Here is a 12,395-nt window from a genome sequence, read left to right on the forward strand (position 1 = left end):
CTATTCTCAAATGAAAAAAAAGAATTCAACAAATCGAAATTATATTCAGTTTACATAAATTGTTAAAGATTGAGTCAGTCTTATCTTCATACTCATCTTATATATACGTGAAAATGACGCAATCTTAACACAAAAAATAAACACGACTTCCACTTAAGGTTGTACTTGGAACAATATAAAACGCTTCAACAGAACGTAATACTGCGCTATCAATTACCATTTCAATTTACACACTCCTATTAGAGTCCGGGTAAAATGTACGTAGCCTTACCCCTACCTTGGAACGATAGAGAGGCTGTTTCCAATAGATCATCGACTAGAGAACAGATGAAAAAAGATAATTGCAACAAGTGGGAATAACAACAAGATAAAATAAGATTGAATCCAAAAAAATAGTTAAACTATAGGCAGTAATAACAATCTATGAATAAAAGGATATCATACTAACACTAATGCTAGCGAATTGAGTAAGGCAAAAGAAAAACGCTCGACTACCTACTAGCGTTCGACTACCTACTAGTGTTCGACTTCATGTGTTCCATGCCCGTCCCGTCGTGAATTGTTCAAACATCACATCTTAAATAACGCAATAACTAAATATTTCCACTTTTCTTATCACTGTCAACTTTTTACATCTTACTTCAGATTTTGGCATCTGAGTCAGACTCAGATCTAGTCCGTCAAAAGTTTCGTTGTGCCTGCGTTCAGTCAGTCAGTCAGTTTAACCTTTTTGTCTTGTCCGTGAACAACGACAAAATCGTAGGTTTGTCTGTGTTTTCCAATTTGTTTTTTGGCCAAACATATCTGTAAAGGGTAGGCCAGTCATTGTCCCATCACGTAACGGAAAATTGGCGGAAATCTAGTCAATAGCATTTAAAACACTTGTGTGTAGAAATAATATTAGTACCGGAGAAAGAAACAAATCCTACATTTGCCATTATTATTATTATTATACCATGCAAATTAAACAAAGCCAGTGTTAAAACCTCAATCAAATTTTGATGGCGGAAATGGAGCTGCAGAGGGGATTTCGTTTGTTTTGGCAACAAACAATGGCTTTACTGAAGAAAAACTTATTTATCTCAATGAGAAGCAAAAGAGCAACATTTCTTCAACTGTTCTCATCACTCTTGTTTATGGGTCTTTTGTTTGGAATCCAAAAGGCCATGGACTATAAGGCAAAACATCCATCTGCAATCGGAGCTGTCACTGATCCTAAGCCTCTAATGAACCCATCAATACCTCCGTGTGAGCACAAGTTCTTTATCAAACGTCCATGTTATGATTTTGTGTGGAGTGGAAGTGCTAATCCAAGAATTGAATTCATTGTTAATGGAATTCTTTCTAATAATCCTGCTCGCTCCATACCTCCTACCAAGGTTAGTACTAGTAGTATTGATTTTTCTTCTTTCATGTTCCTGTACATTTTGGTTTAATACAATTTGTTGCCCACGAAACTCCAACTTTGCTAGTGGCAAGGTATGAGTGAACCAAAAGTGCACCACAGGGCGTATATGGGCAAAATTGAACCTTTTTCCTTCATCTTATATGACCCATGATTTGTCAATTAACTACTTTTTGTTATTTAAGAAAAAAACGATTTCTATAATTTTTAAACAGATGATTTTATATCAAAAGACAAGGTCAAGAATTGACATGTGAGTTTATATGGACAAATAGATGTTTAGAAAGACCAGTTAATAATCTGGGTCCTCCTAGCAATGTAGAAACACTGCTATTCATAAATATTAAGCTTTTTGTAGGAAAATTTTTCTTTTAGAGGACACTAGTAAATGATTCCTTTCTCCTGTTTTGTGAAACATTATTACTATTTGGAGAGTCACTTTCAATTTGGAAAATGTTTTTAATAATAATAAATGCTGATTTATAGTACTTTTATGTAAGTTATTGAATGTAGAATTTATTTCGTAATAGTTAAGGAATCAAATTTTGCAAAATAGATGCTTTGACGCTCATTTTCCAACTTTTCAAGTACTAAGTTAGATAGTAAATTTGCTGTCTGCTAGTTGCAGCTGAAAATTCAACTTTTTCTACAAATTTAACATGTTAGGTAAAAGTCTAGTTACAGAATTTTACTTTTCATCAAGTTACTTGATTTTTAATACAATGTGGACAAGATGCTTCTGTGTTGCACATGATTTAAACTCGTTTATTTGCAGGTTAAGTCATTTAGCACGAAAGACGAATTGACAAAATGGCTTCTCAATGATCCAATGCGTACCCCTGGAGCTTTGCATTTTGTGGAACGAAATGCCACAGTTATAAGCTATGGTGTAGTAACAAATACTTCTACATATATTCCAGTTCCAAGGCAACCTGAAGATCCTACTTTCAAATTCCTAATTCCCCTTCAGTTAGCTGCATCTCGTGAAATCGCGAGGTCTTTGCTTGGAGGTAATATAAGATAACAATTTAGCTTCATTATCATTAATTCAAATTTTCACAAGCATAAAAAAACCTTAATGGCTTCTCATTAATAAACATTTCTGATCAATAAGATTGCAATCCCCTTTTCACAGATTCAAAGTTCAGCTGGAATGTGGGTATCAAGGAATTTCCACATCCTATACTAGAAGATACGGATGAGAGCTATACATTACTAAACTCTGACTCCCCAATGGATGCTATGCCATTGGTTGAAATGTTCAGTCCAATCTTCTTCTATGCAATTTCTATGTTTGGTTTTGTATTTCAGATTAGCTTAATGGTTCTTGAGAAGGAGCTCAAACTTCGACAGGTGATTGGTCTATTGTTATCACAGAAAAGATTTTGTGCAGTTTCCCGTATATTGTAAATACTAATCAGAAAGTTATTTCACTGTGTATGGATATCATGCTCTTATGAAGTTTCTAGGAATACTTCTATTCTATTCTATTTCATCTTTCGATAGAGGATTATGTAAAACGAAAAATCAAGATTGCTATAAAATGCACTTAAATCGCTTGCAAAATATGAAGATTTGTAACAAGTATTATGTCAGATAGTTACTGTTCCAAAGGGATGATCTTTTGAAATTAAGGTAGTATTATTGGGTATTAGATATGTTTGTCGCTGCTCGGGACAAAGTTGGTTCCATGAAATCTTGTTAATTATTAGAGTTTACTAACTTATGGAATATAAATTACTAGAGATTATTCAACTTTTTCTCCGATTTTTCTCATTTGAATTTCAGGCAATGACTGTAATGGGACTTTATGACTCTGCCTATTGGTGCTCGTGGCTCATATGGGAGGGACTTAAGGCGTTCATTTCCTCACTCCTTATAGTTCTGTTTGGCATGATGTTTCAGCTTCACCTTTTCTTGAGAAACAGCTTTACGATTGTACTACTTATATTCTTTCTTTTCCAATTCAACATGGTGAGTTCCTTCCTTTAAATAGAAAGCTATGTTTAACTTAAGCCACATTTGCAATATCTGAGGACTGATAACTTGTTGCATCTTGTTGTGCTAGGTTGGTTTTGCCTTCCTACTGTCAAACTTCATCCGCAAGTCCTCTTCGACCACATCTGCTGGTTTTGCTATATTTGTAATTGGTGTCGGGACTCTGGCAAGTCAATTTTCAGAATTCTAAAACATAATAAATCCCAAGTCACTTGTAGTAATTGGTTTCTTTTTATTATAATACAGACATTTTCACCGGCCCTCTATGGTGATACAGACCTTAAAACAAGATATAGAAGAATACTTTGGTCCTTTTTTCCACCTAATCCTTTTGCTGGAGGCATAAATGTGTTACAAAATGGATCAGACAGTGATGGGATCAGCTGGAGCAGGTTATCAGGATGTGATTTGGGTGAATCGTGCTACTCAATGGTATGGTAGCCTTTTGAATTCTCTTTTGATTTTCAGCCTTTTGAATCATGCAATAATGTATGCATGCTTAAGCATAGTATGTACCATCTTTATTCCAAAATAAGGCTGATTAACCATTTCCTGAACTTTCTTTTCTTGCCAGCTCCACTATTATCGATGGCTTGTATCGACATGCTTCTTGTGGCTTGTTTTAGCTATCTACCTAGACAATATCATACCCAACTCAGCAGGTGTAAGAAAACCCCTTTTCTATTTTATAAAACCTGGATATTGGACAGGGCGAAGCGAAGAGAAGCCGGAAGGTACTGGAATTTCAAAATAAGTCTCATTTCCTTATTAGTTTCCTATTGATTTCATTTAAAAACACAAGCTCTTTCTCTGTTGTTGTTTCAGAAAATGCCCCCATTTTAGGTTCTGGTTCTGCACTATCAAATGACAGTTTCTCCCAAGATGATGAGGGTGTTCTTGACGAGGAAAACAGGGTGAAACAACAAGTCAAGGGAGGCATTATTGATCCCAATGTTGCTGTTCAGCTACGAGACCTTTCCAAGACATATTCTGGAACAATGAGCTTAAGTTGCCACTCTTGTTGTCTATGCTGTTTTTACTGTACATGCAAGATTAAGAAAGCTTACAGAGCTGTCCAGGTAAAATTTCCTTGACTCATTCACTGCAAAGTAGGTTTTTTGGCTTAACTTGAATGGGGCAAATCTGAATTGTTTTATTGCAGCAATATGTCTTCACATTTAGGCTTAAACGTTGAGTTAATGGAAACCATCATTGATTTTTGCTGCCTTTCTTCATAATGAGATCACTCTCATTTCCATATTACTATTTAATCACTTAGCATTATTGATTTTGGCTGAGCCTGATCCGCTGCTACATAACGTGACAGTTTCAATATCAAGCCAGCAAACACAGGAAACTCTTTTCCTTTCTTCCAGCATTTGACCATAACATATAATGGAATATGTTTAGTGATGAAAGCTGCATTTTTTAATTCAGGGTCTTTGGTTAAATCTTGAGAAGGACCAACTGTTCTGTCTCCTGGGACCTAATGGAGCAGGCAAAACGACTGCAATTAGTTGCTTAACTGGCATGACTCCAGTGACTCGTGGAGATGGTAATATCTTTAATAATTCAACTTTACAATGATTTTTATGGTTTGAGTGTGAAGAAAAAAGAATTGTATAACTGATACATTTTTCTTTATAACAGCATTAATATATGGAAACTCTATCCGAAGTGCAGTTGGCATTTCAAACATAAGAAAGCTAATTGGAGTCTGCTCACAGGTAGTCGTAATTCCGTATCCATTACGAGTCAATTCAAGTTCTGTGGTCCTTACTTTTAGAAAGCATAAAGTAAATTTTGCTTACCCTATTGCAGTTTGACACTCTTTGGGACGCATTGTCTGGACAAGAGCACCTTGAACTCTTTGCCAGCATCAAAGGATTATCCGCAACTTCAAAAAGATTGGTGAGCCTATGAAGCATTTTCTTTATTTTAATAAAATCCACCTTGTGGTGGTGGTGGTGGTGAAGAGGGGTTTGGCCTAGACCACTACAATATATAAGTAACCAAAAGATAAATAGTTAAATACTTGAAGGAATGGGACACAATACCTTATCTTCTCAAAAGCAAAGTTAGAATTCTATACGTCGTGAGGTCCTTATAAAAGAATTGCTTAAGTGGAAACTGGTGTACAGTAAAAAAAAAATAGAATTAAGAAGGGAGGATTCCTCCCCTTTACATCTGTAAGTTACGAAAAATAAATATCATGTGTCAACGTACTATCTATCATTGAAATAAAATAGATATCCTACATCCTCTAGCTTCAGTACTTCTCATTTGGGAGAAAGAATTTGCCATCCGGTATCTGTAAATGTAATATCTACATATTCATCAGTTCTGTATTATATTCTGCAGTCATATATTTATATCAAGTAGCTTAACACAAAATTGCATTCATGCTGGAATTTGTTTGATCGTGCAGCCATTCCAGATTATATCTGACTCTAAGATCTTCTTCATTTACTTGAATGACAGGAAGCTAAAAGCTTATTAGCTGATGTAAAACTTGATGATGTAGCCAAAGTGAGAGCCAGTGGCTATAGTGGTGGAATGAAACGTCGCCTTAGTTTAGCAATAGCATTGACTGGAAATCCGAAGCTTCTCTTTTTGGATGAACCGGTATGTGAATCTTTACTACTTTAATAATATGCGTGTATTTTCTTTATCCCGAAGTAAATTTCTTCAACTTGTAGACAACTGGTATGGATCCTGTAACTCGGAGGCATATCTGGAGTGTAATTGAGGCTGCAAAGCAAGGGCGTTCAATCATTCTGACAACACATTCTATGGAGGAAGCTGATATTTTGTCGGATCGAATTGGAATTATGGCAAAGGGCAGACTTCGCTGCCTTGGGACATCAACCACGTTGAAGTCTCGATTTGGAGCTGGTTTTATTACTAAAGTTAGTTTGAATAAAGTTGCTGATGATGCGAATGATGCAGCTAATGTGATAGACAGGAAACTTGAGGCTGTCAAAGAATTCTTCAGACAGGTCTTTTAGTAGGAGCGCTGTTTTCCACATTTTGTTTAAAACTCATGCTCTTGACTTAAGTTATATGTTTTACAGCACTTAGATGTCAAACCAAAAGAGGAAGATAAATCCTTGTTGACTTTTGTTATTCCACACGAGAAGGAGAATCAACTAGGAGTAAGTAACTATTACAAATTCATTGCTCATATTCTGCTAACATTTATACGAGTAGTCAAAGTTTATCCTGATATTATTGGCGATCAGAAATTTTTCTCCAAGCTAGAAAACAGAAAAACGGAATTTGGCATACCAAATATCCAGATAGGTCTTACAACGCTAGAAGAAGTGTTTATGAACATTGCAAAGAAGGCAGAGCTAGAGGAAGCCAAATCTGAAGGAAGCATCAAGACACTGACTTTAGCATCCGGAACCACTCTCCAGGTAAGTGCTTCATTATATCGTTAACTGGCTAAACATGTAAGCATTCAAAATTTTCAAACACAAAGTCATGTTTGTTCGTACAATCCAATGAAGGTACCCATAGGATCGAAGTATGTAGAGATCCCAGGGACTACGTCGACGGAGAACCCTAGAGGGCTTATGGTTGAGGTGTACTGGGAACAGGACGATCATGGCAATCTCTGCATCTCAGAACATTCTGATGAAATTCCAGTGCCACCAAACCAGGTCTTCAACTAACAACTTTAAAGTTTAGTTACTGCTCAGCAGAGAGAGATTGTATACCAGTTTTAAGGAATTGCTTCTGTTAACTTCATAGGAAAATGCTTTGTATAATATATCCTACCCAGATCACTACTCAGTAGTCATTAGGAAAGAGTTCCAAAGAGTAACTTAATATATTATGAGCAATGCATGGAGACAATTCCTGTTTTCTTATAATGAGAATGAATTACATTTACAAGTTTAAAACAGTGACTAAACTTTGAGAAAATGCTGGGAATCTCATTTCGTAGAACATCATGTGGAAAAGACAGAAGTAGGCATTGAGATTAAACTTCAAACCAAATATTATTTTATAATTATCAATTTCAACTTGAAATAGAAAAGCTGAAGTTGACAAGCACTTCAAGTGAAATACTAAAACTTAAATTTCATATGTCCGTTTAATCAACTTCAAGCAAATATTATCCAAATGGGATGCGAATTAGTCTTTGAAAGGCAAAGTTGTCGAACCACATGTTTTACGTATCATGCGACAGAATGTGAGCCCCAGGGGTGTAACATAGATTATGTTGGGAATAAACCCCCTATAGAAATAATACTCACGGTAATAAAAGCAGAATAATAATGTATCACCGAGATACGGTAATTAATAAGAATAAAAGAGTGACAACGACATCAAGATTTTTACGTGGAAAACCCTTTTGAATAAGGGAAAAACCACAGCCCCGAGGCGAGCAATTGATATCACTATAGCAAGGAATTTTACACTTTGTAGGTCCGAGTAAAATACTCCAACGACCACTACAACACTCAAAAGAAATAACCATTTTTTGATATTCCCACCTCACTACAATATCGCTCACTCTCTATTTTTCTCACAGACTATTTTTTTATACCTTGTCTGTGAAACCTCACTTTTTCTTTCTCTCTTTGTTGGTGTGTAGAAATGAGAGTTGAAGCTCTCCTTTTATAGCCGAAGCCTCACTCTCTAAAGCCTACTATATTTGACAATTTGCACACACTTTTTCATCTTTTTCTTCAATGTTTGACAATTCAACAAAGTTGGCTACCAAACAAAAGAAATTCAACAAAGTTGGCTATCAAACCAAAGAAATTCTCAGCCAAATATTTTTCTTAGGCACATGCCTATTACTTTGACTTTTGAATGAGATGGACCACATCAATCTCCTCATCCGGTCGCATTCATCTAGAGGAGGTAGCACTATCTTCTAGTGTGAGTGCATGCCAACAAGTTCTTTGCATAGCTCGAACTTGTCTCTTGGTACTACTTTGGTCAACATATCAGCAGAATTTTTACTCGTGTGAATCTTTTTGACCTGTAAAGATTCGTTCTCCACCTGCTCACGAATCCAATGATATCTCACATCTATATGTTTTGTTCTTGCATGGTACATGGAGTTCTTGCTCAAGTCTATTGCACTTTGACTATCACAAAAGACGGCATACTTCTTTTGATGCAATTCCATCTCTTGAAGAAACCGCTTGAGCCATACCATCTCCTTGCCAGCTTATGTAGCGGCAATGTACTCTGCTTCAGTTGTTGAAAGTGCAACACACTTCTGCAATTTAGACTGCTATGATATAGCTCCCCCTGAAAAAGTAAATAGATATCCAGTAGTGGATTTTCTATTAGCAGTATCACCGGCCATATCAACATCAGTGTATTCCTTCAAGATTGGATCAGATCCTCCAAAACACAAGAAATCTCCTACAGTGCCTCTTAGGTACCTGAGTATCCACTTGACTACTTTCCAATGTTCCATTCTAGGGTTTTTAAGGAATCTGCTAACAACACCAACTGCATGAGCAATATCAGGTCTGGTGCATACCATTGCATACATCAAGCTTCCGACTGCTGAAAAATAAGGAACTCTAGCCATGTTCCCACTGTTGTAGGACACATCTTCTTGCTCAACTTTAGATGACTAGCAAGAGGTGTGCTGATATGCTTAGCATTCTTCACGTTGAAGCGTTCCAGTACTCGTTTAATGTACTTCTCATGAGACATCCATAACTTTCTGCTTGTTCGCTCTCAGACTATCTTCATACCTAGAATTTGTTGTGCTGGGCTCAAGTCCTTCATATCAAATGACTTGGACAAATCTCCCTTCAACTTTGCGATCAACCTCTTATCTTTTCCTACAATTAACATGTCATCCACATACAATAACAATATAATAAAGTTATTCTCAGAAACTCTTTTGAAGTATACATATGGATCAAAATAGGTCTTTATGTATGTTTGACTTTTCATGAATGAGTCAAACTTCATGTACCACTGGCTTGGTACTTTCTTCAATCCATAAAGACTCTTATTCAATTTGCACACCATGTGTTTCTTTCCAGCTACTTCAAATCCTTCTGGCTGCTCTATATAAATCTCCTCTTCCAAATCTCCAGGAAGAAATGCAATTTTCACATTCAACTGCTCCACTTCAAGATCTAAGCTAGCTGCTAAGCTCAAAATTGTTCGAATAGAAGTCATTTTGATAACAGGTGAGAAAATTTCGTCAAAATCAATACCTTTTTTCTCTTCGAAGCCTTTAACCACCAATCGAGCTTTGTATCTGACCAGCTTGCCATTTCCATCTTTTTTGTGTTTAAAGACCCATTTAAATTTGAGTGGTCTTTTACCCTTTGGAAGTTCAACCAACTTGTACGTGCCATTTTTCTGTAGAGATTCCATCTCTTCTTGCATGGCTTTCATCCACTGGTTCTTTTCTGTGTCGGAGAACACATTTTAAAGACTTCCTGGCTCCCCCTCATCATTGATGAGGACATACTCGGTGGCAGGGTACCTGCATGACTCTACCCTTGGCCTTTCTGATCTCCTTAGAGGTTGAGGTTATTCTTCTCCCTGAGTGGGGTGCTCCACTTGCTCGACATCATCATCAAGTTGCTCCCCTACTCAATAACCTCACCAGGTAGCTCCCCCTGCTTGGCAACCTTGTCGGTCCTGCTTTTTGCACTTGTGGGATTGTTAGAAGTAGAAGGAATAGTAACAAGGTTAGGAATTATACCATTCTTGGCCTTCTCTGGCATATCATCAGCAGTTCTAACTTCACTTTCTCAAAAGACTACATCTCTGCTTCCGATGACCTTCTTCTTTACAGGATCCCACAATATGTATCCGAACTCTTCATCTCCATAACCGATGAATATGCAGGGAACATATTTATCATCCAGCTTTGTTCTCTGCTCATTTGGTACATGTACAAAAGCTCTGCAACCGAACATCTTCAGATGCGAGTAGGACACCTCCTTATTGGTCCAAACTTTCTCTGGGAAGTCAAACGCCAATAAAACTGATGGACTCCTATTGATCAGGTAACAGGCTGTCTGAACTGTTTCACCCCAGAATGACTTAGGCAGTTTTGCCATTCTGAGCATGTTTTTCACCTTCTCCACAATGGTGTGGTTCATCCTTTCGGCTACGCCATTGTGTTGTGGGGTTCCAGGAACTGTCTTTTCATGTCTGATCCCATGACTCAAACAGTACTCTTCAAATTCCCTTAAAATGTACTCACCTCCATTGTCACTTCGGAGACACTTTAGCTTTTGGCTTGTCTCCCTTTCCACCATAGCATGAAACTTCTGGAAAACTTGAAACACATGATCTTTGATTTTCAAAATATAAACCCATAATTCTCATGAAGCATCATCAATAAAAGTAACAAAATATTTGTTACCGCCCATCGATTCAATTTCCATTGAACCACAAACATTAGAATATACAAAAGCAAGTATATTCAATTTTCTTTCAGACAATGTCTGAAATGAGACTCTATGCTGCTTACCAAATAAACAATAGTCACAAGGTTTTACTGTTGTACCTTTGGCATAAGAAATGAGTGATTTCCTGACAAGAATCTGCAATCTCTTCTCGCTCATATGACCCATCCTTTTATGCCACAAATCTGCAGAAATCTCATCTTGTGCCGCGTTCAATTCACCTTGGCATATTTCTGCATTTGTCTTGTACAATGTGCCACGAGCAACTCTCTTTGCAATCACTAATGGTAGACACGCGAGACTCAAAATCTCGTGCTAAATAGTGTGGAGGTTCGAGTCCTCTTCAAGGCATAATATTGAGAATGCTCATTGAAAGAAATAAAGTGGCTTAGACAAATCTTTTTTGTCGATAACCTCAGACCAATCAATCGAATATTGATTAATACGTAATCGATCGGGATGGCGGAACGAACCAGAGATTAATTCATGTATTTGGAGATCTGAGAAGTCACGAGTTAACCCTATAAATGAAATAGGGATTGAAAGAGTTAATATATCCCTTGGTGAGTCTCCATTTTTGATTTGCAAAATAGTTCTCATATCCATCTCGGTTTAAAGCAATTTCCGAGATCAAGTTCATCCGCAAATCAGGTACATATCGCACGTCCTTTAGAACCAATATGCATCCGACATTTATCGTGATACAAATATCACCGATCCCTGCAATCTTTGTGTAACTTGTGTTACCCATTCTCACAGTGTCAAAATCACCTGCTACATATCTATAAAAATATCTTTTACCAGCATGGCATGGTAAGATGTTGTTGTATCAACCACCCATTCCGACTCTGGACATGACAAGTGCTTGCATTCCTCATCCTCATTTATAAAGAGGACATCATTATTATTGTTTTACACCATGGCGGCTGTGTTGTCGTCATTCTTATGGCCACTGCTTTAATAGTTGCCCTTTCTTGGATTTGGACAATCTCTTTTGAAGTGATCCGGTTGATCACAATTGTAGCAATTTCTGGCTCTTGATTTTGGATCGGCTCTTAAACTTCCCACGAGCTCCGGATCTACCATAGCTGCACGAACTCCTTTGATAACTCCTGCCTCTACTATCTGTGATGAGAGCATGTTCATGATTTTCAGGCTTCTTTCTCATCTTCTCATTGAGTAGAAGAGCTGATTTGACATCTTTCAACTCAATGGTAGTCTTACCGTACACGATAGTTGTTGCGAGATTATCGTACGAAGATGGCAACGATTTCAACAACAAGATGACTTTATCTTCTTCATCGGTTTTCACTACGAGATTGATGAGCTGTGTTATTATTCCGTTAAATACATTTAAATGTGACAAAAAAAATCGTTCCTTCACTTATCTGTAGGGCGTATAGTTGTTTCTTCAGGTACAATTTATTTGTTAGTATTTTGTACATGTATATGCTTTCCAAATTTGTCCAAATACCACGTGCGGTGTCTTCATCAATGATGTTATTTACCACATCATCTGATAAGTACAACCTGATTGCACTAGCAGCCCTTTCATCCAAGTTAGCCCAATCCTTATC

At 37.1% G+C, this 12,395-nt stretch overlaps 1 protein-coding gene across 1 annotated transcript; it reads left to right on the plus strand.

The window, feature by feature from the left end:
• Positions 1–901: 901 nt before the first annotated feature.
• On the plus strand, positions 902–7,189 carry LOC104117834 (ABC transporter A family member 11-like). The gene is made up of 16 exons (XM_033661694.2): positions 902–1,379; positions 2,181–2,415; positions 2,541–2,758; positions 3,194–3,379; positions 3,474–3,569; positions 3,650–3,835; positions 3,978–4,137; positions 4,229–4,482; positions 4,841–4,958; positions 5,054–5,130; positions 5,225–5,314; positions 5,885–6,028; positions 6,103–6,402; positions 6,478–6,558; positions 6,646–6,822; positions 6,916–7,189. The coding sequence occupies exons 1-16, from the start codon at positions 1,002–1,004 to the stop codon at positions 7,078–7,080; spliced, it is 2,865 nt and encodes a 954-aa protein (XP_033517585.1). The 5' UTR covers positions 902–1,001; the 3' UTR covers positions 7,081–7,189.
• Positions 7,190–12,395: the final 5,206 nt, after the last annotated feature.

This window comes from Nicotiana tomentosiformis, chromosome 10 (assembly GCF_000390325.3).
Source record: "Nicotiana tomentosiformis chromosome 10, ASM39032v3, whole genome shotgun sequence".
NCBI lineage: Eukaryota > Viridiplantae > Streptophyta > Magnoliopsida > Solanales > Solanaceae > Nicotiana > Nicotiana tomentosiformis.